At 44.2% G+C, this 25,853-nt stretch overlaps 2 protein-coding genes across 4 annotated transcripts in view; one reads left to right on the top strand and one right to left on the bottom strand.

Moving 5' to 3' along the window:
* The window catches only part of HUNK (hormonally up-regulated Neu-associated kinase), an 87,085-nt gene extending 77,831 nt beyond the window's left edge, over positions 1–9,254 (bottom strand). Inside the window, exon 1 of the mRNA XM_081951293.1 lies at positions 9,205–9,254. Coding sequence (XP_081807419.1) covers positions 9,205–9,222 — 18 coding nt within the window. The 5' untranslated portion in view covers positions 9,223–9,254. The remainder of the gene's footprint in view (positions 1–9,204) is intronic.
* Positions 9,255–10,018: 764 nt separating this feature from the next.
* The window catches only part of SCAF4 (SR-related CTD associated factor 4), a 74,023-nt gene continuing 58,188 nt past the window's right edge, over positions 10,019–25,853 (top strand). For 2 of the 3 annotated variants that reach the window (XM_081951288.1, XM_081951287.1), the window contains exon 1: positions 10,020–10,540. In XM_081951288.1, the coding sequence (XP_081807414.1) occupies positions 10,511–10,540 (30 nt within the window). In that variant the 5' untranslated portion in view covers positions 10,020–10,510. Of the gene's footprint in view, positions 10,541–25,853 lie in introns of all 3 variants that reach the window. The other variant, XM_081951289.1, reaches the window with a different exon arrangement.

The raw sequence follows: 25,853 nt of genomic DNA, 5'->3' as shown, positions 1-25,853 counted from the left end.
CCATTTTTCACCCAATGCACAAACCAGAAGTTCAGGAACAGACTTCCGGTTTGCGTGTTAGGCCATTTTTCGCGCTCCGGAGGCTTCAGGGAAGCCTCCTAAAGGCTCCAGAGGGCAAAAAATGGCACTACAGGCAAACCAGAAGTCACTTCCGGGTTGCCCATAGGGCTGTTTTTCACCCTCCGGAGCCTCCTGAAGGCAACAAACGGCTGTACGAGCAACCCGGAAGTTCAGGAATGGTGACTTCCGGTTTGTCCGTAGGGCCGTTTTTCACGCACCAGAGACTTCAGGGAAAAACAGCCCTACGGACAAACCAGAAGTCACCATTCCAGAACTTCTGGGTTGCTCGTACGACCGTTTGTCGCCCTCTGGGGGCTTAAGGGAACCTACTGAAGTCTCTGGAGGCCTCCGGGCGGGGGGAGGCTGTTTTCTCCCTCCTCAGGCTCCTAGAAAGCCTCTGGAGCCTGGGGAGGGGTAGGAAAGTGTGCCAAAAGCACTGGTTGTGTGCGTATGCATGCTGGGGTTGCGCACATAGCATTATGGGTGTAGCACACCCACGCATGACGCCCCTGTGCTTCTCCCGCTTTTGACACGCAATCCAAAAAAGGTTAGCCATCACTGCCATAGTCTGTCTTAGAATTAATTCCATTTTGAAAGCAATAAATTCTCTTGGTCCATACTTCATATTACCTCTTGGCATCACAGTTGAGATGAAGTAGTCATTTAGTATTTGTAAACTGTAATTGTTCTGACCCAAATTTCTTGTGGGTTTTTTTGCATATGCTACTCTAGGCTTTTTAATCCATTGTACCAGAGGTGGGTTCCTACCAGTTTGGACTACTTCAGCCGAGCAGGTAGTAACTCGGCCAACCACACCCGAACTGGTTTCTATCTTGTTTTTTTGCTTCAGCGCAATTTTTTTTACTACTGCACATCCATGCATAGCGTGCATCAAGTGCGCGTGCACGCCAGTGGTGGGTTCCTGCCGGATCGCACCGGATCGTGCGCTCCCTTTCGGCGCTAAACCCGGAAGTATGGTCTTGCCCCGCCCCTGGCGACGCGACGACGCTTGCCTGCGCTCCACCAGCTCGGCTGGGAACGGAGACGTTTCCTCAGCGGAGCGGAGCGCCTGAAAGGGACGCAGGCTCAGCCTGCCAGGCTGCCACCACTCCACTGAAGACATTGCTGAGCAGAGAAACGTCTCCGTTCCCAGCCGAGCTGGTGGAGCGCAGGCAAGCATCGTCGCGTCGCCAGGGGCGGGGCAAGACCGTACTTCCAGGTTTAGCGCCGAAAGGGAGCGCGCGATCCGGTGCGATCCGGCAGGAACCCACCACCGGTGCACGCCCAGAGAGCGTCCCTGAACGAACCGGCAGTAACCGAAGCCGGAACGTACCCCTGCATTGTACTATGCTAAGTATTAATTGTTCAATTCATTTTAACAGCAGTACTTCTGACCTGTTTAAAGCATAACATTTTCTGCTTAGTCATGACTGAACTGAGGATATCCCAATGATCCCAGAAACATTCCACTTTAAAAAAAAGTGTGCACAATTGAAAATCACAACTCTTTGGCAAAAAGCAGTCCCAGAGTTCCAGCATAGTACAAAATCCAGCTCCAGCTTGGCTCACAAGTGAAGTACAAAGCTGCAGCTGACTCAGCCCAGTCCCAGTTGCAGTCACCCTCACCAGTTCACATTGCAGGGTCCCTGCCGCTCTGAGCTCTGCTGCTCTCTGAGGCTCCTGCCACCCTGAGCTGTCTTCTTCTTGCTTCTGCTGCTGCTGAAGCATGCTTAGTTTGGCTCTTCATGAGGAGGCAGCTGCTGACCCTGTGAGACTATATTTTCTAGGTCTCCAAAGACATTTTTTAATAAACAACTATACAAACAACTAGCTGCAAACTTCCCCAGATGAGGTGAAAGACAAAAAGGCCGCTCATGCCACAGTGAGAGCTGAGAAACTTGAGAGTGCCATAAAACCAGAATAAGATTTTCAATTCAAAGAGCTGAGCAAAGTGGTCTATTCCAAGAGGGTAGCAGAATACACCTAAATAGACTATGACTGTAGCTCTTCAGATAACGTTGGGGCAATGGATGACAGTGCCCTATAGGAGTGAAGGAAGTTAGCACCCACCCTTCTCCTAGAAAAATGAAATATCCTAGGAAATATTGAAAAGGCAGTGTGTTACATTTCCCTAGATGAGAAGTGGAGCAACATGCTTTTTAAGGCAGGAAGCAGACTCACTCTTAATAGCCCCCTTCCTCAATACCCCACAGCAGATGTCCTTAAGAGATAAAGAGATAGCTAGGTCTATTCATAGGCAAATGCCCTCACTCAAGATCCAACAAAGGTAGGATTAGCCCTCTACCCATCTCACCACATGGCACCTGGGAGAATTACATCAGCCAGTAAGGGGCAACACACAGCCTACAAAGTTAGCTAAGACCTCCGCCCCCTGGGAGTCTGACAGCCAATGGGATACATTTCTTACATGTGAACAGGAAACTCTTAAGGTGGGGCCCAAGAGAGAGCATAAAACCCAGGGTCTCTCAGCATCTCGGCCCTTTTTTCTTCTTCAACATCTTCGGGGCATGTGATCCCCCTTTTCCCAAGGACCTCAAACCATGTGGTCCTGTCCATTAAAACCTTCTTTCCAAGCAACTTCCATGAATCCAGTGTTTTTTCCCCACTTGGAACTGAACCCAGAAGGACATTTCTTCCAACAGGAGTTATAGCATATCTCATGCATTTAGGGAATGAGATGGTAATAATCCATCCTGAAGAGCAACCTGCCTAATAATATATAGAGATATATTCAGCATCTCACAGATCACATCAAAGATCTCAACTTTGGATCACATAAACACAACTGATTTAATTAGGAAAGTACTGAAAATAACTTGTGACATCTGGATTTATAAAATTACATGACAATTAGATGACAGAAATTAGATAGTTTCTTTAAAATTATTGAAGGCATGAAACTTCCTCCCACTCCCAACACATCAAACTCAGCCTCTAGATAAATAGTTGTGGCATAAAATCTACCAGTGAAGAAAAGTTTGAGGCAGCACTTGGAAAGTCATTGAACTCCAACGGGAACAGATTAGAGACTTGCTGCTGTAGGAAGTTAAAACCCACCCCTCTCCTAGAAAATGAAATATTTTAGGAAATATTTAAAAAGCAGAATATTTCCCCCCAAAAGAGAAGCAGAAACTCAGAGAGGCAGAAACTCAGCCCCTCCCCCTTGTTAATGGGCCATTAAGGCCTGGACCAGTCGATTCTATAACAAAGATCTAGCCCCAGGATGGCGAACCTATGGCACGTGACAAACCGGGACTTCCGGTTTGCTCGTAGGGTCGTTTTTCGTCCTCCGGAGCCTTCAGGGATGTGTCCTGAAGATCCCTGAAGGCTCCGGAGGACTAAAAACGCCCCTACGGGCAAACTGGAGGTGTGTTCCTGAACTTCCGGTTTGCCTGTAGGGCCGGTTTTTTGCGCTCCGGAGGCTTCCGGGAAGCTCCTGAAGCCTCCGGAGGGCCTCCGGGGGGAGATGGGGGAGGCTGTTTTTGCCCTCTCCAGGCTCCTCTAAAGCCTCTGGAGCCTGGGAAGGCCAAAAAAAGCATGCAAAAATGGGGGGGAGTGCTGGTCATGTGCGCATGCACTCTGGGGATTGTGCATTGCATTATGGGTGTGGTACACCCGCGCGCAACCCCCCTGCACTCTCCCCTTTTGGCACGTGATCCAAAAAAGGTTCGCCATCACTGATCTAGCCCCTTCAGACAGAGCCATGTCATTGCCCTTTATTGCACTACCCACCAAGTTTCAACGAAACTTAGCACACAGACAACCTACAAAGCTAAATATGGCCTCTGATAGCAACCAATCAGGATACTCTTCCTGTGCCCCAGGAAGTTCAAGTCCCAGAGAGGGCATAAAACCCAGAAACTCTCAGCATCTCTTCCCTTTTCACCCAGGAGCTCCAAGGCATGTGATCCTGTCCACCATTAAACCATCTTTCCAAACAGCGTCCATGTTTCCAGTGACTTTTTCTCCACTTGGAACAGAACCCAGATGGACACTGCCACACACTTATACTGCAAGAGTCTGCTCTCATGAAGAGGCTAAGAAAATTTCCAGAAATAGGAGGAATGATTTCTTCAACTTATGGGATTCAATCGTATTTAAACTGATAAATTCTGAGGAAGTGGACTTGCTGTTGTTAGCTCTGCTACTTATGTTCTGAGCCCATGTCCCTTGTGGTCAGTGCTGCTTTTAGAAAATGTGACTTATTCCCAGTGACATGTGCTGAGGTTTATGGTTGGTGAGGCACTGACCCAGTGGTGGGTTTCAAATTTTTTTAGACTGGTGGACTTCAACTCCAGAATTCCACAGCCAGGCATGCTCAGTTCCGATTTAAAGCGACAGCATTTGTTTTTCTCCTTTGCGAAAGAATTTTCCTTCTTTCTTTTTCTTTTTCTTCTCCCTTCCCCTCCTTCCTCCCTCTCTCCCTCCCTCCCCCCTCTCTCAAACACACACACACACACACACACACATTGGATTGGACTACACACACTTTCCCCCAGCCCTGGAAGGATCCAGCCCAGCTTCACTGATTACAGTTTGAAAAGGCAACATGGCTCTGCCTGCAATCAAACCCTAACCCTTCCCTCCAGCCTTTGCCCACCACTGATGACAGTGGTGAGGTTGTGCCTCCCCTGCCTCCCCTGACTGCACGTCACTACTTATTCCATATTCAAGCCGGGTCTGATTCAATTATTTGATTTCTTTCTTTCGGAGGAGGAAATGATGAGATTGATCAAAGAACATGGAAGGTCTTCCTAGTTTCAAAGGATAATTCAAATGCAACTAATGCTGCTACAGTTGTTTGTTTGTTAAACAAAGACAGGACGTGAAAGGATTTTCAAGCAAATTGCCCCTTGTTCTTATTTTCTACTCACCAAAGGGAATAGTGATCTGAGAAACAACTTTACTTGGTTCTCTCTATGGTTCATATTCCTCTGATTAAAAATAAACTGACAGATTGGTGCAGGGCAGGATTTTGCTCTCTCTGGCAACTAAGTACAATGCCCATTTCAGATAGTGACCCCAGCAGCTGGATGGAAGTGACCAGTCTTGAGGCAGATCATTTGGAGTCCTGAAGGTCACCAACCATAACTTCTTGGTGCAACTTAGAATATCCAGTGTTTATGGGAGATTTTCTTTCATTCTTCCAGATAAAAACTACTTTTAAGCCAGAACAGCTGAAACTTGCTTCATCTTGCCTCAGTTGCACCCTGGCCAGAAGATGGAGGACATTCTTTAGGAAAAGGTTAATGGAGATTCTTTGAGTTGGGACAAAGAGATTGTGTGGACAAACCGTTAGAATATCTTTAAACCATGGAATTCGGTTCTACGCTCACACAGCACTTTCCTTTTTAAGAAATCAGGATATTTAAGAATGTATCATATTAGAGTAATAATAAACTGAAGAATCTATGTCTGTAGATCTTATGCTTGTGTTACTTTTATGAACAAAAGTACAGAGCCTGCTGCCTGAGACAAATGAAAGACAAAAAAGAATAGTGTATAATGGTTAAAACAAGTCATCTTTTAAAACAAGATGAGTTGACACTATAATTCTACCTGGAAACATCTCAATTTTCTTTAGAAAGAAAAATGAGGAAGAAATAATGGTAGATGGAGACCATTACATAGACTCCTTGTGAAATTTAAAAAATAAGGAAGGACAGGAGCATAATGAAAGCAAAGTTTAAAATGTGCTTCAGCTACTAGATAATCATCAGATTTTCTTGGCTTCCCAACAACAAAGAGAAACATTTTGTTTTATTGGATAAGGCAACAGTCCCTTTAAGAGAGCATCTTTATCTTATCCTCTGTATTATAGAAAATTGTGAGGATTTGCTCAAAAGGAAAAAGAAAAATGACTGGGAATATTCAAACAGGAGGCCTAGTTGCTTTTATTTGCTCTTTTCAGCTAATCTTTTGAGGTGTAAATGTGCTGAAATTTGATATGAGTTTAAGCAAGTATTAATCGACTTGTTTAATTAGGAGTAAGGTCACTTTTATGCTTATAGATTTCTATCCACTGACATACAAAGGAATTGCTCATTGAAACCTTCCCCATGTGTAGTTCCACTTGTTTGATATATCATTTATGTTTCAGGATTGGCACAAAATTCTGTATGGTGGTTTTTGGCAGGAAGAGACAAACACCTTCCTTGATTATTCTGATTGCTTTTAGTGTAATTGACCCTGGCATCCTTGTGAATAGTGTTGGAAGAAAAATCCAGGTCCTGTTCCAAGTCAGGAATAAAATGGAGGCTGATTAGAAAGAAAGGTTCCCTTTATTGATGAAGCAGAATTAGCCTGTGGTTTTGGGACAGCTGACAAAATGGAGGAGAGTAGGGTGGGTTTCTATACCTTTTTGATTTCTATGGGATCATGTGGGGGCAAGGCTGGCTTTATAGACAAAGGGAGAAATGCAAATCCTAGGTCTGTCTGAGCTAATCTTGTCTTGCCTAATTCCTTATCTGGAGTTTCTGTCTGACCCAGTCTTTCTGAATTGATTACCAAATCTGCATTTCTAAAAGCTGGCCTCCTCAGTTTCTGCTCGGAGCAGGGAGACTGGAGCTGGTTTCTGCCTCATTCCCCCCCCCCCCCATTTCTCCTTTAGGGGAAATATTCTATCCTGCCTTTTTAATATTCCTCAACATATTTTATTCTCTAGGAGTGTTGGAAGAAATGTCCTTCTGGGTTCGGCTCCAAGTGGGGAAAAAGACACTGGAGACACGGAGGCTGCTTGGAAAGATGGTTTTAATGGTGGACAGGACCACATGGCTTGAGCCCTGAACAGAAAAGGTGATCACATGCTTCAATGTTGGTGGAGAAGAAGAGAAGGGAAGAGAAGGACTGAAGAAAGGCTTGCAGGGATTTTTATAATCTGTTCGGCCCCACCTATCTGTTTCCTGTTCCTGTGTAAGAAATGTATTCTGATTGGTTGCCAGACTCCCATGGGCCCATGCAAGGGCAACCCTCTAGGCTGAGTTTTGAATCCAGGTTTGATTGAGTTCAGATGCCATGTGGTCAGTTGAGTAAAGGCTTATTATCCTGCCTTAATCCCATCACAGCTGAAGAGGAGAACTCTTTATTATGTAAAGTGGACTAGCTTGGCCTTCTTAATGGCCCATTGACAAAGTGGGGATGGGCAGGAAGCTGCAGGAATTTAGTGTTTAAAATGTGTTTCTCCCTTTTTCACATCCAGGAAAATAGAATATTCTGCCTTATCAATATTTCCTAGGATATTTCATTTTTCTGGAAGAGGGCTAGGTGATAACTTCCTACAGGAGGATGGGTGGATGGTGACTTTCTACAATAGTCTGGGAGAATTTGGCCTTGGAACCACTATTTTGTGATCCTTCCAATCCTCCCCTTAGGGTTTGCTGGTGTAAATTATCTCGAGTTTCATGCTGGTCAGTATTTCCATGACACTTTGGAGCACTTCAGAGTAGTATGCCATCAGTATACAGATAATTCTAGCCTGCTATTCCATTTGCAATCTTAACTCTAAAAAGCAATAACTATTCTTGAATGATATTTATGTTTCATAATGGTCTGGGTAAAACAGCAAAGGAAAAATAAATTAAAACAAGGCTAAATGCTCATAATTTGGTGGTCTTTGAGCCTTAATGACCACTAGATGTTAATGCTGGCTACAGTAAGGAATGTAGTTGCAACTGTTGAATTTGGCAATTTTTTTCTCTGCCTTAAATATGTACTGACTTGAGCAGTGCAGTGTCCTCTGTTTGTAGCTACTCTTGAAAACTGGACCCAAAGGAGAAAATATCACAGAAGAAAAAATCATTTACTTTGGAAATAATGGTTATTTGATTAATCCAATGCATTTCTACTACATTAGAACTTCTTCTTTTATTTGAATTACATCACTATTGTACCAAAGGGACTAATGAAGTGTAGAAAGTTAGCACCCACCCCTCTCCTAGAAAAATGAAATATCCTAGGAAATATTGAAAAGGCAGAATATTATATTTCCCTGGATAAGAAATGGAGAAACATGTTTTTAGGTAGGAAACAGACTCACTCTTAATAGCCCCCACCTTTGTCAATGGGCCATTAAAATGCCTGAGCCAGTCTATTCTACATAACAAAGATCTCCCCCTCAAACTGCAGGGTAATGGGATTAGGGCATGATAGTATTAGCCCTTTACCCATCTCATCACAGGGCATCTGGGAAGAAGTAATGCTCAACCAAGCTTGGGACTCAAAAGACACACACCTATGAAGATAGCTAAGACACCCCCCCCCAATCCCTGGGAGTCTGACAACCAATCAGAATACATTTCTTACACACGAACAGGAAACAGAAAGGTGGGGCTGAACAGAGTGTACAAAAAACTCAGGAACTCTCAGCAAACCCCTTTTTCTCTCCTTTCTTCTTCATCCAACATCTGGAAGCATGTGATCCCCATTTTCTGTTCAGGAACTCAAGCCATGTGATCCTGTCCTCCATTAAATCATCTTTCCAAGCAGCCTCCATATTTCCAGTGTCTTTTGGATTTCACTTGAATTGAACCCAGATCATTTTTTCCAACAGTAGCCTGAAGCACATTGGTCACGAACGAATTAAGTGAACTAATTGTCTCCTACAAACTGCACTCCCCTTTCGCTCTTCTTTTATTTCCCGTGGGAGGGGCCATTCATCATCCACCTGTGGTCTTACTCCCAAGTCCACCCATTCTTTAGCTTTCCCTTCGTTTGGCAACTCTGCATGTGTGCACACTGGGAACAGGCTCCAGCTGTTTGTCTACCTCACTGTTGTCTGACTCTGAAGGCAGCTGATAACTGGCATATGGCTCTGGCCCCCTTTCTGCCTCTGACAAAGAGCACTCATCAGAGCCTTCCTTAGACTCCAGGACTGGCCCATGTTGCTCCCCAACTTCCTCACTGTCTGAATCCGCTGCCAGCTCCGTTGGCTGCTGGTGGGCCACAACAATCCCAAGATCCTGGGACCCCGCAACCATCGTAAATGTGAGACAGTTCCCAAGCATCCTAGAGTAAGTCACGTCACCATGGGGATGCTGCAACTGTCTTAAGTGTGAAAAATGGTAATCAAAGTCACTTTTTCCAGTGCTGTTGTAACAAAGTGAACTGTTGTAAGTTGAGGACTACCTGTTTCACGAAGAGCATTCTACCTGGAAAAACCTCCGGTTAGAGCATTGCTTCTCAAATAGTGGGGCGGGCCCCCCAGGGGTGGTGCGAGGCTCCGTAAAGGGGGGCTCAGCTCAAATTATTTTATATATTTTTGTTTTGCAGGTTAAAGTTTTTTTTTAATATTGTGTTCCTTTAAATCCTGTGCTCCTTTAAATCTTTTCTGCTGCAGTTAATAAAGCTATTCTTTGTTGTAAATTGATCCACATTTCTTTCTTTTTTTATTCTCTTATATGTTAATAAGGATACAGTGTTATGCAGAGGTGTACTTATAACAATTTTATAGACAAATGATACTATTTACAGTTGTGCGGGGGGCGCGAAATGTTTTCTTCTTCCTAGGGGGGGCATGACAGAAAATAATTGAGAAGCACTGGGTTAGAGCAATGGTTCTCAACCTTCCCAATGCTGTGACCCTTTAATACAGTTCCTCAAGTTGTGGTGACCCCCCAACCATAAAATTGGTGTCTCGGTTCCTAAGACCATCGAAAAGATGTGCTTTCCGGTGGTCTTAGGCAACCTCTGTGAAAGGGTCATTCGACCCCCAAAGGGGTCCCGACCCACAGGTTGAGAACCACTGGGGTAGAGGCTGTGATTCAGCAGATGTGTAATTTTTCGGATTGGTAGACCCAGAAAGCCTGTCCTGAAACACCTTATCCCCACCGGCAATGGGTTCATTTCCAACGGTCCACAGGATTACAACATTCGTTCTGTCGTTTTTAAATTGTAAGAATGGAAAAAGTACCGAATGTTTAAAAAAAAATCGCCTTTTTTATTTTAACCGGTGTGCATTATTTAAGTGCTAATTGATATTCGTATTTATTCGTCTTGACGTGAAGACAAGTCATCAAAATGTTCATTAACCAAGGGCAGGGTACCCTTAAGAGAGTTTTCGAAAGTAGCCCAGCAAAACCGAGAAGAGGAATAAGAAAGCTCAATCGCATGCGTTTCCTTGCGCGCCTGCGCACTCGCTCACTCGTGTGTCTATGGTTTTTGTCCGGCCGTCTCCTTCCTCCGATGGGTGGCGCGAGGCTTGGAGGCCTTGCTATCCCAGGGTGCTGTTCGCGGCGTGCACTTTGCCGTTCCGCTGGAGAGAGTGGGAGAGGGACGGTCTGTGCGAAAACTTCGCCAACGAGTCGCTGCGGGCTGCCGCCAAAACGGACATGTTAGCGCCGAGGCCCTGAAGGCGGGACGCTGCTGAAAACGACGTTCGGCGATCACCTTTCAGTTCCTCGCGCGCGGTAGCGTAGGCCGCCGACCGACAAACATGGAGGCAGTGAACGCCTTCAACCAGGAGGTGAGAATGGAGTCCGGCGGCCGAGCGCAGGGCAGGCAGGCCCGGCGGCAGGGCTCGGCCTCTTGGATGGGAGGAGGCGGCTGTTGGCACGGCCCCTAACTGGAACTATGAGGAGGCGTTAGCAGTTGGGACGGGCTTGAGTGGAAGAATTATCGGGGCTTTGGTGTGTCCCCCACCCTCCTGGGCCCGGCATGTGTGAGGCCAAGCTGCAGCGGGTGACACGAGACCTCCGAGGCCTACCTCTGAGGGCTTCCCGTTGCCTGTGAAGCTCATTCCCTCTGCCCTATGAAACCTGTTAGCCCTCAGAGAAACGGCCTAGTTTGCCGTGGTCTAAATTGCGGAGGAAACTTTGCAGAGCTGCTTAAGGTCAGCTGTGTAGCCAGAAAAGGTGGGGCGGGGGTGGGGAGAGCCCGAAAGAAAGGGAGTAGAAGTTCGCCGCTCCGCGTCTCTCTGCGCGCTAGGTCACACTCCTCCTGTCGGCGGAGTGGGCATTCCCATTGTGTCTATGTGCGCCAGTTTGAGGAGAGAGATGGGGTGGAGCGAAGAGGAAGTGTTTGGCCTTTTTCCTGTACAGATGTAACGAAGAGCTCAGCGTGAAACCAGGGGAAAAAATCGTTTACCGCCTAGTATTCGATCTTTCAAAACGTTGCTTAGATGCTTGAGCCAGTCTCGAGTCCCACCCGCTTTTTATATTATGGAAACGGGAGATGAATAACACAAACAGAAGTGCTCTAATTGGCGCGGAGATTGAGTAAGGGAAGATGATTATTTTAACAGCAAGGTGGTGAATATGAAGAGGCAATTGCAATTAAGACAGGTAATCCTCGACTTACGACCACAATTGAGCCCAAAATGTATGCTGCTAAGTGAATTTTGGCCTGCTTTACCGCTTTTCTTGCCACATTTATTGTGAATCACTGCAGTTCTTAAGTTAGTAACACAGTTGTTAAGTGAATCTGGCTTCCCTGTTGACTTTGCTTGTCGGAAGGTTGCAAAATGTGATCCCATAACTGTGGGACACTGCAACCGTCATAAATATGAACCAGTTGCCAAGCATTTCAATTTTGATCATGTGACCATGGGGCTGCTGCAGGGATCATAAGTGTGAAAAATGGTTGTAAGTCACTTTTTTCAGTGTTGCTGTAACTTCAAATGGTCATTAAACAAACAGTTGTAAGTCGAGGATTACCTGTATTGAGCAAATAGCTTATTTTATAGAGAGTATTATAGAATTTCAAACAGTGTCATATATTTCTTTGAAACTTTGCATGAGATTTTGCAGTAATTCACAAATTAACATTCATAAAAGTACTCCTAAAAACTGTATGAACTACAGGGGATGTGTATGGGTTTTGTTTAGCTACATACCTGAATATAGGTTTTCTTTAACAGGAAGTACAATGGAAGTTTCATGCTTTAACTCATTGAACAGAAAGCTCTATAAAATTAATTCACAGAAATTATTGTAAATTAAACTAATGGATCACTGGTAATCCTTAACTTACTACCATAACTGAGATCAGAATTTCTGTTATTAAGCAAGATGGTTGTTAAGTGAATCACATTCAATTTTAGGACCTTTTCTGCCACAATTGTTAATCATTGTAGCTGTTATGTGAATCTTGTGGCTTAAGCAAATCCAGCTTCCCTTGTGGACTGTGCTTGGAAAAAAACTAAAAGTTGCAAATGGTGATCATATGACCTTGGGATGCTGCAACCGTTGTAAATGCATTCTGGTTGCCAAGTGCTGAAATTTTGATCATGTGATTGCGGGCATGCTGCAACGGTTGTAAGTGCACCGACCAGTTGTAAATCACTTTTTTGTAACTTTGAATGGTCACTATATGACTACCTGTATATCCCTCCTGGTTAAATATAGATATAAACATATCTACATATGACAAAACTGCATTTAAAACATAATTTGTTCCAAAGTGGTGGGCTCTTTGGTTTTTGGATCCGTAAAGAATTAATCTTTCAATTAGGTGAATAACAGAGATCTATATACAATTTGTCTAGAGTTCAAATGCTTTTCAGAGTTCCTACACTTGAATGGCAGATTCAGAATGCCATTCTCTTTTCAGGGTTGGATAAAATGCTATAAAGCAGTCTTTCTCAACCTTGGCAGCTTTAGGACGCTGACTGGGAAATTCTGGAGTTAAAGTCCATACATCTTAAAAACTGCCAAGGTTGAGAAGATAAAGTGCTGACTTATTTTGAGTCAGTAAATGTAATTCTGCTACATTAAAAACTTTTTCTAGGACTGCCTTCCCTTAAGTGTTGCCTTGCAAATGTATTAATCTATAGCTCCTAGCAGCATGGTCAGTGTATGATTTCTGTCTATTTTGAGTCTGAAGCACATATCCAAGGCATAGTGTATTAAAAGAGGATTGTGTAAGATCTGACGAGGAATAAAACTTTCTAGGTGCTGTAGTCCAATATATGATGTGAGTGAAATGAGACAAGATTAAAGAAGGTTGCTGGGCACTATACTGGTAAATTATTATAAGGGATATTGTCATTTCAAAATGGATACCATTGACTATTGCATACAGTAGTTGCTTACCTTAGAAATAACATTTAATTTCAATGAGATTTCTAGCAAAAAAAAAGAAATTTTCCTTATTTCTGTATAGCAGTTGCATATATGTATCCTAATTATAGCAGAAGAAGCTGCACTGCTCCCACTCTCATACTAGTTCAATAGCTGGAGATTAAAGTATATCTGTGTGTGCTTTGAGATTTCCTCCATTTCTCAATGGAGGAACAGCCTGACCCTAGACTTGTAGATTTTTTCATTGGGAGGAAGATTCCTATGCTGGGCAGGCAGGGGTTTGGAATAGACTTCCAAGATTTTGCTCTTCCTGTGATTCTATTTCTTTCCTTCACATTCCTAGAGATACAGAATGAGGAATATATATTCTTCATGTCCCTAGTGTTATAACACAATTCAAAGTGACACATGCCCCTTGTTTTAATTTGAAAAAAGTCCCAAACTTTTTAATTCTTAAATGTTTATTGATATATAGCAAATATAAATTTTATTGTCTACAGAACGGTAGTTCTGTTCATTCCTGCTGGCTGTTTCAATAACAGTACAGTCATTAAATAATTTTAATTTTTTTTTAAAAAATGGTAACATTTTTTCTTAAAGTCACTGTGTTAAAATTATTTTTAATAATGTTAGCCTTGTGGTTAATTTTCAAAGTGAATGAGTGTTGCTCTCAGATACATTTAGTTAAAATGTATTATATCTGCCAGTCACTTACCAGTAAGTTGAATGGCATAAACATTTAATACACGAATAAAATGTGTAATTGAATATTTTCTCCTTAATCATTCTAGGTTTATTATTTAAAACATTTTAAGAGAAATAGCTGTCCAACTATGTTTTATCTATAAATTAAATATAAAATATTAAAATTGTAGCACTAATTAACAAAGTCAAAGCAGTCACTGTAATAAAATCATTTAAAAGTATCACAGTAATTTGAAGTTGAAACATCCCAAACTTGAAAGACTCCATTTCAGGAATATTACTCTGTGGTTTATAACAGCTTTTTCAACTACAGAATATGTTGGCCTAGCTGTTGTGGAAATATTTTGAACTGAAAATATATTCACTCAAAATAGAAGTCTTGAGACTTTCTTACAAATGTGTGGCATGAAGAACATTAGGTAAGATGTACTGTAAGTGTGAGAGCTTTATTGAAGGAGCTTTCTGTCTTGTTTTGACAATTAAAAAGCCCTCAAAGAAAGGTCACAGAGAAAGCCCTCTGATCCAGATATTAAAATATGGATAAGTTGATATAAATTAAGACAGTACTTCAAGTAATTCACAAGGATTTACAGTGTACCTTCCAACTTATAGTATAAATTTTAGTTTCAGTACAAAATGGTTATATGTCCTTCTGCCTCTAGTCATGAGGATTTTATTTTTACTTTCTGTTCTGAGACATGAACTAAAAATAAAAGAAATATGGAAAAGAAAAAAATCCACAATTTTGTCTAATTTGTAAATTCTTATGGTTCTTATAAAGTGCATTAGCTTTTTCTTTATAGGTAAAAAAAGCATACAGTAAGTATAGTACAGTCTAGTGCAATTAAAAAGTTGCAAGGCTTGATTGCAAGAATGAAAGTGTAGAAGGAAGGAAATCCCAAATAGTTTATATCATTTGGTGTCAAGCACTGTTCTTAATGGTTCTCTATTCTTGAGATGTAAGATACATACAACTCATTCAAGGACATTGCCTGTAGACCTGGAAAGGTAACTGTTGTGTGAATATGGTATGAGTTTAGAAGATCAGAATGTAGTACAAGTAGTCTGTCCTTAGGTCTAATTTGTATCTAACCTGGAACAGTTTTATTATATAATACTGTGTAATGAACCATTGTGTACTTAACTTGAATCATTGTGTATTTAACTCAATTTTTTCTATAATAGACCCTGTTCTCAATCATGGGTTGTTCTTAAATCAGGGCACTCTTAACCAGGAGACTTGCTGTACAAGGAAAGACAGTTTCTATTATCATTTTCCAGTGATTATCAATATAAGAAGCTTTTGTTTGCAATATTGACCACCCCGCCCCCATTTTATAGAGTGTTATGTATACAGTATGTTGCATAAGTTGTAGAGGTAACCATTTGGGAGAGTTATTGCATACCTTCAGGCAAATGTGTGCTACCAGTCTCCTTGCTCTGTACAAGCTTATGTGGGAAAGATAATATTTTAATATTATATGTTAAAATCTGATTTAAAGTGAAATTAGGGAATGAAGCAAATATTAAAGCATAAAGTTCATATTCTCTTCTCTTCCTCTCCAAATTATGCACAATGTTTTAACTGCAGTGCCCGACAACTATTGTCAACTAGATTAGTTGTGCCATTAGAACATACAAGACCAAAATAATTTTCTTCACTAAGAGCTCTTATGAATAACTCTGTGGACTTTTGGAGCTCTGGGTTCCTGATCTCACAATATGGGGATGTCATAGTCAATCCTGTTGATGCAACAATATTTTGAAGATGTTTCACCAAATCAGTAGCATATAAGGCATCTGGGGCCATCACTCTGTATGTCTTAGCATATAGAATATTATCCAAACAACTTATACCTGATTTCCAGAGACTCATTATCAAGATAACAAATTGTTAGCAAAGTAACCAAAACTATAACTCTTAAAATAGCTAAAGATAGATTAATGCTCGGCATTGTAAGACAAGATAGAAAGATCTGCACATGGATTAGAAAAAAATTATACAATATGACTAAGAGAGCAAAATAATTGAAATGGAGATGGACTGATCACATAGCAAGAAGGACTGATGGCAGATGGACTAAGGCAGTCATAGACTAAATCCCACTTGATAAAGAACATCCATAAAAGAGACCTAAAACAAGATGAATCGATATGAACAAGTATTGTGGGCCCAATTGGCAAAAAAAAAAGCTCAGTATCATATTGGTTGGAAACATATGGAAGAGGTCTTCATCCTGCAGTGGATAGACAATGGCTAAAATGATGATGATGAGATATATGTGGATAAAAAATGGAATATATGAGATACCCAGTCCAAGTAAATTCTAGTTTTCTGTTACTTAGTGGCAACAAACTATTTGGAGAGTCCTTCAGAAAATACTGATCAAAACCAAGGAAAAACAATCCATTTTGATCAGTTCCACCAGACATAAAGACAGACAGCCAAAACCATCTACTTGTAGGTGTGGAACTGTTGAAACAGTGGTTACACAGAAGAGGGCGTTGGTACTTACCTGATACGCCTCTTCTCATAGTGGGGGAGGAGTATCCAGCATGGGTTGACCTTGTCCTCTCTTGATTGGACTGAGTCAGATAAGCTCTTTTAGCCACACCTTGGTCACCAGGCTCCACCCAGTTACCGGCGAAGAACTCTATCCAACTTGCTGTGTCATCCACTCTAGACTTTATTTTAGTTTCAAACCTTTATTTATTACTTCGACAGAACAAACAAACAAACAACATAACAATTTTGCAACATAACCATATCAGGGAGGGGCTGGATACTCCTCCCACACTATGAGAAGAGGCGTATCAGGTAAGTACCAATGCCCTTTCTCCATAGTGAGGGGAGGAGTATCCAGGATGGGATGTACCAAAGCCTACATGTCCCTAGGGAGAGTTACACATTTGAGTATAAGCCCAAACTTATGCCTAGTGAGGCGTGTCCCCTGCCCTGTGAACAGCCTGCAACACCCTACGTCCGAATGAGGCTTCCGCAGAAGCAAAGGAGTCCGAATGAGGCTTCCGCAGAAGCAAAGGAGTCCAACTTGTAATTCCTCACAAATTACAGATCTGAGATCTTAGATCTCAGATAGTGAGGCCTGCACGGCCCAGGCTGCCAAAGTGGCCGCGCTTCATGTAGAATGCGCTGTGATAGAGCTCGGTGTTTGCAGATCCCGTGCCTGATTGGCAGAAGCAATACAGGTTCTTAACCACCTGCCTATCGTGGTGGAAGTCAACTTGTTTCCTAGGGACCCTGGCTGGAAGGAAACAAATAGGGCTTCCGACTTCCTGTTCGTCCTGGTTCTTCTGAGGTAAATCACGGCTGTGTTCATCCTGAGATCCTGAAGAAACTTAAAGGAAAAATTTTAAATTGCTGCAAAAACGATCGAAATTGCCTCCACGCTGCCTGATCAATTACTAGAGGCTGAGGAAACCCCCAGCGGTAGAAAGCCTGCGCAGCAACTGCTAAGGCGGTGCGCAGCCCAGGTCACAGAGCGAGACCCAGGGCACTAAGTGAGGACTCTCATCAAAGACAGGTAAGCGAGCTCTGCAGAGGCTTCTCCAGTCTCCAACACTTGCAATGCCTAGTGGCCGACAAGTGATGTGCGCCTGCATCTACAAAGCATTGCATTGTACCCTAGTGGCCAACTCATGAACTGCACCTGCATTTCCAGAGCTCTGCAACACACTAGTGGCTAACACATGAACTGCACATGCAGTTACAAAGTCTGGCAACACATTCTAGTGGCTGACACATGAACTGCACCTGCATCTCCAAAGCCCTGCAACGCACTCTAGTGGCTGACCAGTGAACTGCATCTGCATCTACAAGTTTTGCAATGCACTCTAGTGGCTGACATGTGAACTGTGCCTGCATCTACAAAGTCTTGCAATGCAACCTAGTGGCCGACAAGTGAATTGAACTCAAAAATTCATAATACATTTAAGAAATTTTCTGAGCTAATCCTAGTCATAGAATCATAGGACCCTTAAAGTCATGGCGTAATGGTCAGACAGAGAGACTAATTGGCCCCATGCCTGAACCCACCACAAATTCAGAATTGGATGTCCAACTATGAGAAAACGCAGAAGCACCTTAGATAGCCTATGACCTTAGGCAGCATTCGCTGAGGGCAGAACATATAGCAGGAGTGGACAACATCAGAGCTGACTGGCTCAGCTGGACCGAGGTTGACAATTCGGAGTGGAAGCTGCAGCCAGCAATCTTCGAGGATCTAGCAGAGCGCTTCGGATGCCCAGAGGTTGACCTATTTGGAACCCCTCTCAATGCCCAGCTCCTGAGGTTTTACTCCATGTACCAGACAAAGTGGGGTGGAGGGGGTAGAAGCTCTCCACGGCCCTTGGCCCCGGGGGCTCCTCTATGCCTATCCACCCTTGCCCCTGATATTCAGGGTCATACAAAAAATCTTGCGGGAAGGGGTAGAGGTGGTACTGATTGCCCCACACTGGCCCCGAAGGCCTTGGTTTGCCGATCTCCAATCACTCTTGGTGGACAGGCCTGGAGGATCCCCCAGGAGAGGATCTCCCTCAGCCAGGGGTTTATGCTTATGCTCCATGCCACTAGTTGTCTATCGTGGCTTCCCCTTGCACAGGAGCGCTCCGCAGCTCCTCACAGAATTGGGTAATAACAGGGACTGTCAAAGCAGCCGCGAGCACCTGCGCCGTCTTTTTTTGAAGAGCGCCGAGCGCAGCAGAGACTAATTGGCCTAAATTGACTGTTGGAACAGGGCGGAGGCCGATAGCTCCACCTGAGAACCTCCTTCGCTGCTTCAGGGCTTGGGGCTCTGGCCAAGGGTGGCAGCTTCCCCTGCACATCCCACAAATGGTGACCAGCCCTAGTCTCAACTTCGCAGGGATGGTGATACCATTTCCTTCTGACCTAGGTTTTCCCTTTGTGTACACCTAATTTCAGACATTAGGGCCAAGGGTCTGCGGCAGGGTATGCCAGAGGTAGTTGACACCCAAGCAGGGGATTCCCCTGTCTTTCCTGTCCAGTCACAGGATGCTCAGGCTTGGATTCGAAGGAAGGCTTAACTAGGGAGGAAACCTCTGAGGAGGACGGTATGCCATCTGCCACTTCCATCCTTTCTGGTCTCCAGCTTTTTCTATTAAAAAACCTCTTATTCAAAGCTAAGGCCTCAGCCAAATTTGCCAACATGACTAGGAGGCGACTGTGCAACCACCAGTGATAGCAGCAGGAATGGTAGTTCTTTGTATTTAAGTACAATGACAATAAATATTATACTTACTTATATTTGCAGAGGCAGTGCCCACACCAAAGATCCTTCCTAATCTGATTAATAGATAGTGGGCATCTTCGACTTCAGGCCCAGTGCCCACCTCTAATGGCATGACAAGGATATAGCCCAGGGTTTCTACCACCTAGTGCTGAGGCTCTGGTGTCTGCCTTGCACACCTCTGATAATATGCCGGGGCACTTGAGGCTCTACAGCCTGAGGTCAAGAAGCAGACATCACTATAATGAGTTTTCAGGCAGTGGCCTGGGCATTAAGAGCAGCTACAGCCACTCCTCTCCCTTTTAATCTTTCTTGTCTGCTCTGCCTTCAGGATTGCAGCAACTCCCTGCAGCGGACGTCAGAGACACCAGGCCATTAACAAAATGCTAGATTCAGAAGCAGGCATGGTTTCTCTGTCATCAGAAAGACAGCTCTCTCTCAGACAGCTAGCCTCCCAGGTAGTCAGGGAGCATAGGGTGTCACTAGCCACTCTGACTAAACTGCTAGACACCATGGTGTCCACCATCGGCATTGTCCCTCAGGCTCGCTTCCACACCAGAGACCTCCAATGGTTCTTTTTGCCTTTCCAGCGAAGGCGCATGAGCTGCTCCCAGACCAAATTCCTTCTTCCAGCAGAAGTCCCCCGCTCACTGCTCTGGTGGATGTCCCTGGCGATAACCAAGGGCAAAGTCTTCAGAACTCCAGATTGGGTGACGGTAACAACGGACGCCAGTCTGTTGGGGTGGGGCACCCATCTGCAGGCTCAGATGGCGCAAGGACAATAGAGCCAGGCGGAACTGACTCACAACATAAACTGGTTGGAGCTCAGGGCGGTCCACCTGGCCTCTGTTACATTTTCACCACTCGGTCAGGGGCAATCATATTTTAGTCCTCACGGACAACATCACCACCAAGGCTCACATAAGCAGACAGGGGAGACCAAATTGAAGTCCCTCAGGCGGGAGGCCAAAAGACGGGGGCAAGGGGCCGAAAGGAACCTTCTTTCGTTGACTGCGGAACATACAGCGGGGGTGGACAACATCAGAGTCGACTGGCTAAGCCGGGCCAAGGTGGACAACTCGGAGTGGAGACTGCAGCCAGCAATCTTCGAGGAGGTGGCAAAGCACTTCGGACGCCTGGAGGTTGACTTATTCACCACTCCTTTCAACGCCCAGCTCCTGAGGTTCTACTCCAGGTACCAGACACGGGGGGCGGAGGGGGTGGATGCCCTGCGATGCCCATGGGCCCAGGGACTCGTCTAGGCCTATCCACCTTTGCCCCTGATTCCCAAGGTCATACAAAAAATCCTTCAGGAGGGGGCAGAGGTGGTGCTAATTGCCCCACATTGGGCCCGGGGGCCGTGGTTTGCTGATCTCCAATCTCTCTCGGTGGACAGGCCCTGGAGGATCCCCCAGGAGAGGATCTCCCTTAGCCAGGGGTCGCTGGAGCACCCGGACCCTCACTGGCTCCAGTTGACCGTTTGGTGCTTGAGCGGAGCATCCTGAGGGAAGACCACTTCTCCCCTAGGGTTATACAGACCATACAGGGGGCCCGCAGACCATACAAAGCGCATTTATGGCGCTACATGGCGGGCCTTCTCAACATGATGCACCTCCAGGGGTCACAATCCAGTTTGGACTACTGTTCCACAGGTTCTGGACTTTCTCCAGGTGGGTCTGGACAGAGGTTTAGCCCCCAATACAATTAGGAGACAGGTCTCGGCCATTTCATCGGTACTCCTGTGGGGAAGGGTTCAGGCATTGACTTAACACCCTGTGGTCAGGCGATTCCTCAAGGAGGCATCCAACCTAAAGCCACCGACAGTACACAGGTGCCCGTCCTGGGACTTGCACAAGGTTTTGGACGCTCTGACAGGTTTTCCGTTTTAACCGTTATGAACGGCTTTGCTTAAATTTTTGACCCTTAAGGTGGCCTTTCTGGTGGCCATAACCTCCGCCAGGAGGATATCTGAACTACAGGCACTGTGTGCCAGGGAAGATCTCTGCGTGTTCCACTAGGACAGGGTGGTGGTAAGGTTGGACCCCTCCTTCATCCCCAAGGTGTGCTCTTGCATCCATCGCTCACAGGAATTGATATTGCCCAATTTCTGCCCTTCTCACCCGTTAGAGAGGAAGTGGCACACCCTAGACGTAAGGAGGGCTCTGAGGATTTACCTTAGAAGAACCCGGCCAAACAGGAGATCTGAGGCCCTGTTTGTCTCCTTCCAGTCGGGGTCTCTGGGGAACAAGGTGACATCCACTACCATAGGCAGGTGGTTACGAACCTCAATTGCTACCGCCTACCAAGCACGGGGTCTGCAAACACCGAGCTCTATTACAGCACATTCCACACGAAGCACGGCCATCTCAACGGCCTGGGCCACTCAGGACTCATTGTCTGAGATATGTAGGGCAGCTACGTGGTCTTCCCCCTCACCATTCATGAGGAACTACAAACTGGACTCCTTTGCCTCTGCAGAGGCTTCATTTGGGCATAGGGTGTTGCAGGCTGGGCACAGGGCAGAGGTGACGCTTCACCAGGCATAAGTTTGTACGTGCTCTTAACATGTGTAACCCTCCCTAGGGACATTTGGTTTGCTGACCTCGTGACCCTGTCGATATCTCCACCATGGCGCATCCTGTGGTCGGAAATCGCCCTTCACCAGGGGTCGATCCAACACCCAGACCCCCAGTGGCTACAACTAACCAAATGGCGATTGAGTGGCAGGCCTTGACCGCTGACAACCTTTCCCTCAACGTCATTGCAACTATGCAGGCTTCTTGGAGAGACTCAACAAACTGTATTTACAATGCCAAATGGCTGGCGTTTGAGCCCTGGTGTTCTACCCTCTCTATAAATCCTCTTAGGGCCTCCATCCTTCAAGTACTAGACTTTTTACAGAGGGGGCTGGATCAGGGTCTTACTCCAAACACAGTGGCGGCCTTGTCTTCTGTTCTGGACTGTTCCTCTACAGAACATATTTCAGCTCACCACTGGTGCGGAGATTCCTCCGGTATGCCTCGAACCTCTGACCCGCTGTCATCCACAGGTACCGACCTTGGGACGTGCCTAAGGTTCTAGAGGCTCTTACCTCAAAGCCATTTGAACCATTACGATCAACGTCTTTGAAATAGTTATCTTTAAATACTTTATTCCTGGTGGCCATAACATCGGCCGGGCGTGTTTCAGACCTTGGGGCCCTGTCAGTAAGACACGATTTATGCATATTTCACTTGACAGGGTTGCATTATGCTTGGATCCTGCCTACATACCAAAAATCAACAGCAGGTTTCACAGGGCCCAAGAATTGACATTACCAGACTTTTGCCCAACTCCTCAACTTCAGCTGGAATACAAATGGCACACCCTTGATGTACGCAGGGCTCTTAGAATTTATATCAGCCACACTGCCTTGCTTCAATGTTCTGAATGCTGCTTTGTCTCTTTCAGACATCTTTGGGGACCAAGGCCTCACTTTCAAGCCTGGGTCAATGGATTAGAGCCCGCAATAAACTAATCTATGTGTCAGGCCACTTCAGTCATTACAGGTTCCACAAAACATTATGGTCACCAGGAGTGCGGCAACCACGGTGACATGGTCTACTCAGGCATGCATTGAGGAGGTTTGCCAGGAGGCCACATGGACATCTCCTATGGCTTTCATATGCTACTACAAATTAGACAAGTGTGCTTCAGCCAATGCAGCCTTTGGTCGCAGAGTGCTGCAACAAGCTCATGTCCCTTAACAGACTTACCATCATTTCCTCTCCCTAGGAGAAAGTGCATTTCTTTTTTTTCCTTCTCAATTCTCACATGAGTCTACAGTCTCTGTCTAGAACTGGGAGGAGCCACCAGTTCATGCTGACATTACAGATTGTAGACCCAGTCCAATTGGTTACTGGACAGAGCAAACCCAGTCTGGCTGCTGTCTCCACTTCAGAGAGAATGAGCGTATCAGGTAAAGACCAACCCCCAATCTAAATAAAAAAGAATTATGTTATAGAAATATGTGGGAGTTGCAATAATGGGAGATATGAAAAAAGATTTTAGTAGCTTGATAAAATCAAGGAGGTTATGGAAGAAAACATCCATATAAGATGTTTTGCAAAAACTCAAAGAATATTGAATAATGTGCATATATGAAAAAAACATTTTTTCAATTATTTTCAATGTGAAAGAGAAAAAGGATTGGTGAAGTGGTAGAGAAAATACAGACTAATTTTGATGGAAATAATAATAGTTTTCAAGTAGTTAAAAGAGCTAAAGAAGGAACCTGTAAAAGAGTGAATGGAATAAAAAAGTAATTAAATGAGTATTCAAATTGAATTTGAATGTATTAAATTAGTTAGGGGGGTTGGTTGGGTTGGTTGAGGGTCGGTGCTGTCTCTGGTTGGCTTGTGTGGTTGGCTTGTGTGGTTGATTTGGATCCTGAGGGGTTCATAGGCTGGTTGTATGTCAATGTGTCTATTGATGGAATTGCTTATGGAGTACCAGGGTTCAATGAACTCACAAGCGTGGTGGGTGTAGTTTAGCCGATGATTTTTGTACTGCTCCAATCAAACAGGTGCTGTTTGATGTCAGTGGGTAGAGAGTAAGGATTTTTGATCGTGGCATTTGACTGCCTGCCTGTGTTCATGGATCCAGGTTTTAATTGATGTGATGTTTGTCCACATATAATTGATTGCAATTGTTACAATTGATTTTGTACACTGTTTCTTTCATCCTTCTGTATCTTATTTTGATTCTGGATAGTTCCTGGTGGAGTGTGGCTGTGGATTTGTGGGCTATTGCTATTCCTAGAGGTTGGAGAATTCTGGCTGTCCTTCACCCTCATCCTACAACTGAGCTACAGATACTCACCACTATTGCAAATATACAGGAATACTCTCAAATAATTGGGGTTTTGTCAATTGTAATCCATAAAAAATTAAATAGTTTGGACTAAAACTAAGAACTGACTTCATTGTTTATCATTACTTCAATTCTGAAAATGACCAATATAAGAGCTATTTGCCTCTCATGTTCAGAAAAAGGCCAGGAAAAAGAAGAATTATAAACACCATGATAGTTAGAAATATAAATGCCTTTTAAGCAGTAGGAATAAATTAGATGGTTTTAAAAGTAGAATTGTTCATTGTGTATCTGAATTGGTACCATGTAAATTCAACAATAAAATTAAAAATTCCAATTATGAGCTTTATGAATTGTTTAATTGCTGAACAAATTTACTAAAAAGGCATCAACATTTTTAATAAAAGTAAAGAACAGTATATTCAAGTAAAATCTTACATAGGAACACTAGAATGAAAATCTTCCATCCAACTTTCAGGAGTCATAAGAACTAACCACTGCTGGCAGAGAAAACACCAAATGGTAGAGTCAACAATAAAAATAGAATGGCCATAAGGAAAAGTGGATTTGGCTTACCTTTATGTAAATTGTTGGGGAAAACTATTGAATCTGAAGTTCAGTGTTTTAACAGCACTTAGAAAAAGGAATGATCAAGAATCATACAGACAAATAAAGTTAATATTGCTCAAACTTAGATTCAACAACCGGGACTACGTTTTCCTGGAAAAACAGGTGACAGATTCCAAGCCAAATATAATCCAAGTGGCAGTAAACAATATAAATTTTAAAGATACAAGCAACATCATTATAGTCATAAGTGGGAAGAGATAGGAACTAGGAAGAAAGAGAAGAAGAATAGTAATACAATCTTAGTAGGCAATATGACAGTGTTGTGGGAATTAGTTTTTTTAGCAGAGTGATGGCATTCGGGAAAAAACTGTCCTTGTGTCTAGTTGTTCTGGTGTACAGTGCCCTATAGCGTCGTTTTGAGGGTAGAAGTTGAAACAATTTATGACCAGGATGTGAGGGGTCTGTAGTTATTTTCACAGCCCTCTTTCTGACTTGTGCTGTATACAGGGCCTCAATGGAAGGCTGGTTGGTAGCAATTGTTTTTTCTGCAATTGTTTACTTCTTTTTATTAATCTTAATAGCAGCATTAACATGGTTGATAGAGTGGAATTGGACCTTAGAGTCCAAAGCATGGGTTTAACTTCTGCCTGTCTGCCCGATGACTGAGTTAGAATTTTCTTGGCCACGCCTCCTAGGCTCCTTCTGCTTTCAGTCATCGCGGATTGAGGTAACAGCGTGATGATACCTTTGGCTGCTAGTTGCAGCCCGTAGAGCCAAGAGCCTAACTAGAACAATGTAGGGCAGCCAGGAGCCTTGTTGGAGCAGCATGGGGTAGCCTCAGTTCGTGCCAAGTCGCTAATCCACTGCCACCATTTTGAATCATTACCATTTTGGCAGTGTGGCCATTTTGGCAGTGTGGCCATTTTGCCATGAGGGAGCAGAGAGGGCAGCAAACAGCTTAGAGATCAAGCGGTGGCCGTTGGCAGGGCTGCCATTGCCTGAGCATGCCCTAGACCCTTGGCAGGAGATTGCAGTGTCCACACAGTGGCGATAATTGAAGTCTTCATCAGGCTTCGCTCTTAGCTACAGGACACTCATCTGAGGTCTTCAATTGCAGGGCCTCTGTCCGAGATCTCAGTCACGTTCTGCAAGCCTCAGCATCTATATCCAGAGCAGCAGAATCGATCGTAAGAGAGGTGGTGAGGTTGGCCTCTAAATCTACTCTCATAGATCTTGGCAAGATGGCTGATCGCCAAACAGGGAAATCTTCCAGGTCTGAGGCATCCTCCAGCCACCAGGGGAGACAGGGCTTCAAGAAGGCCAAGACTGGCTCCAAGAAGCCTTCCACCTCTAAAGGTGCTATATCAAG

This window comes from Natrix helvetica, assembly GCF_964273705.1.
Source record: "Natrix helvetica genome assembly, chromosome: 4".
Lineage (NCBI taxonomy): Eukaryota > Metazoa > Chordata > Lepidosauria > Squamata > Natricidae > Natrix > Natrix helvetica.
Note: the sequence above shows the minus strand (reverse complement) of the source record. Positions and strands in the feature narration are given on the sequence as shown.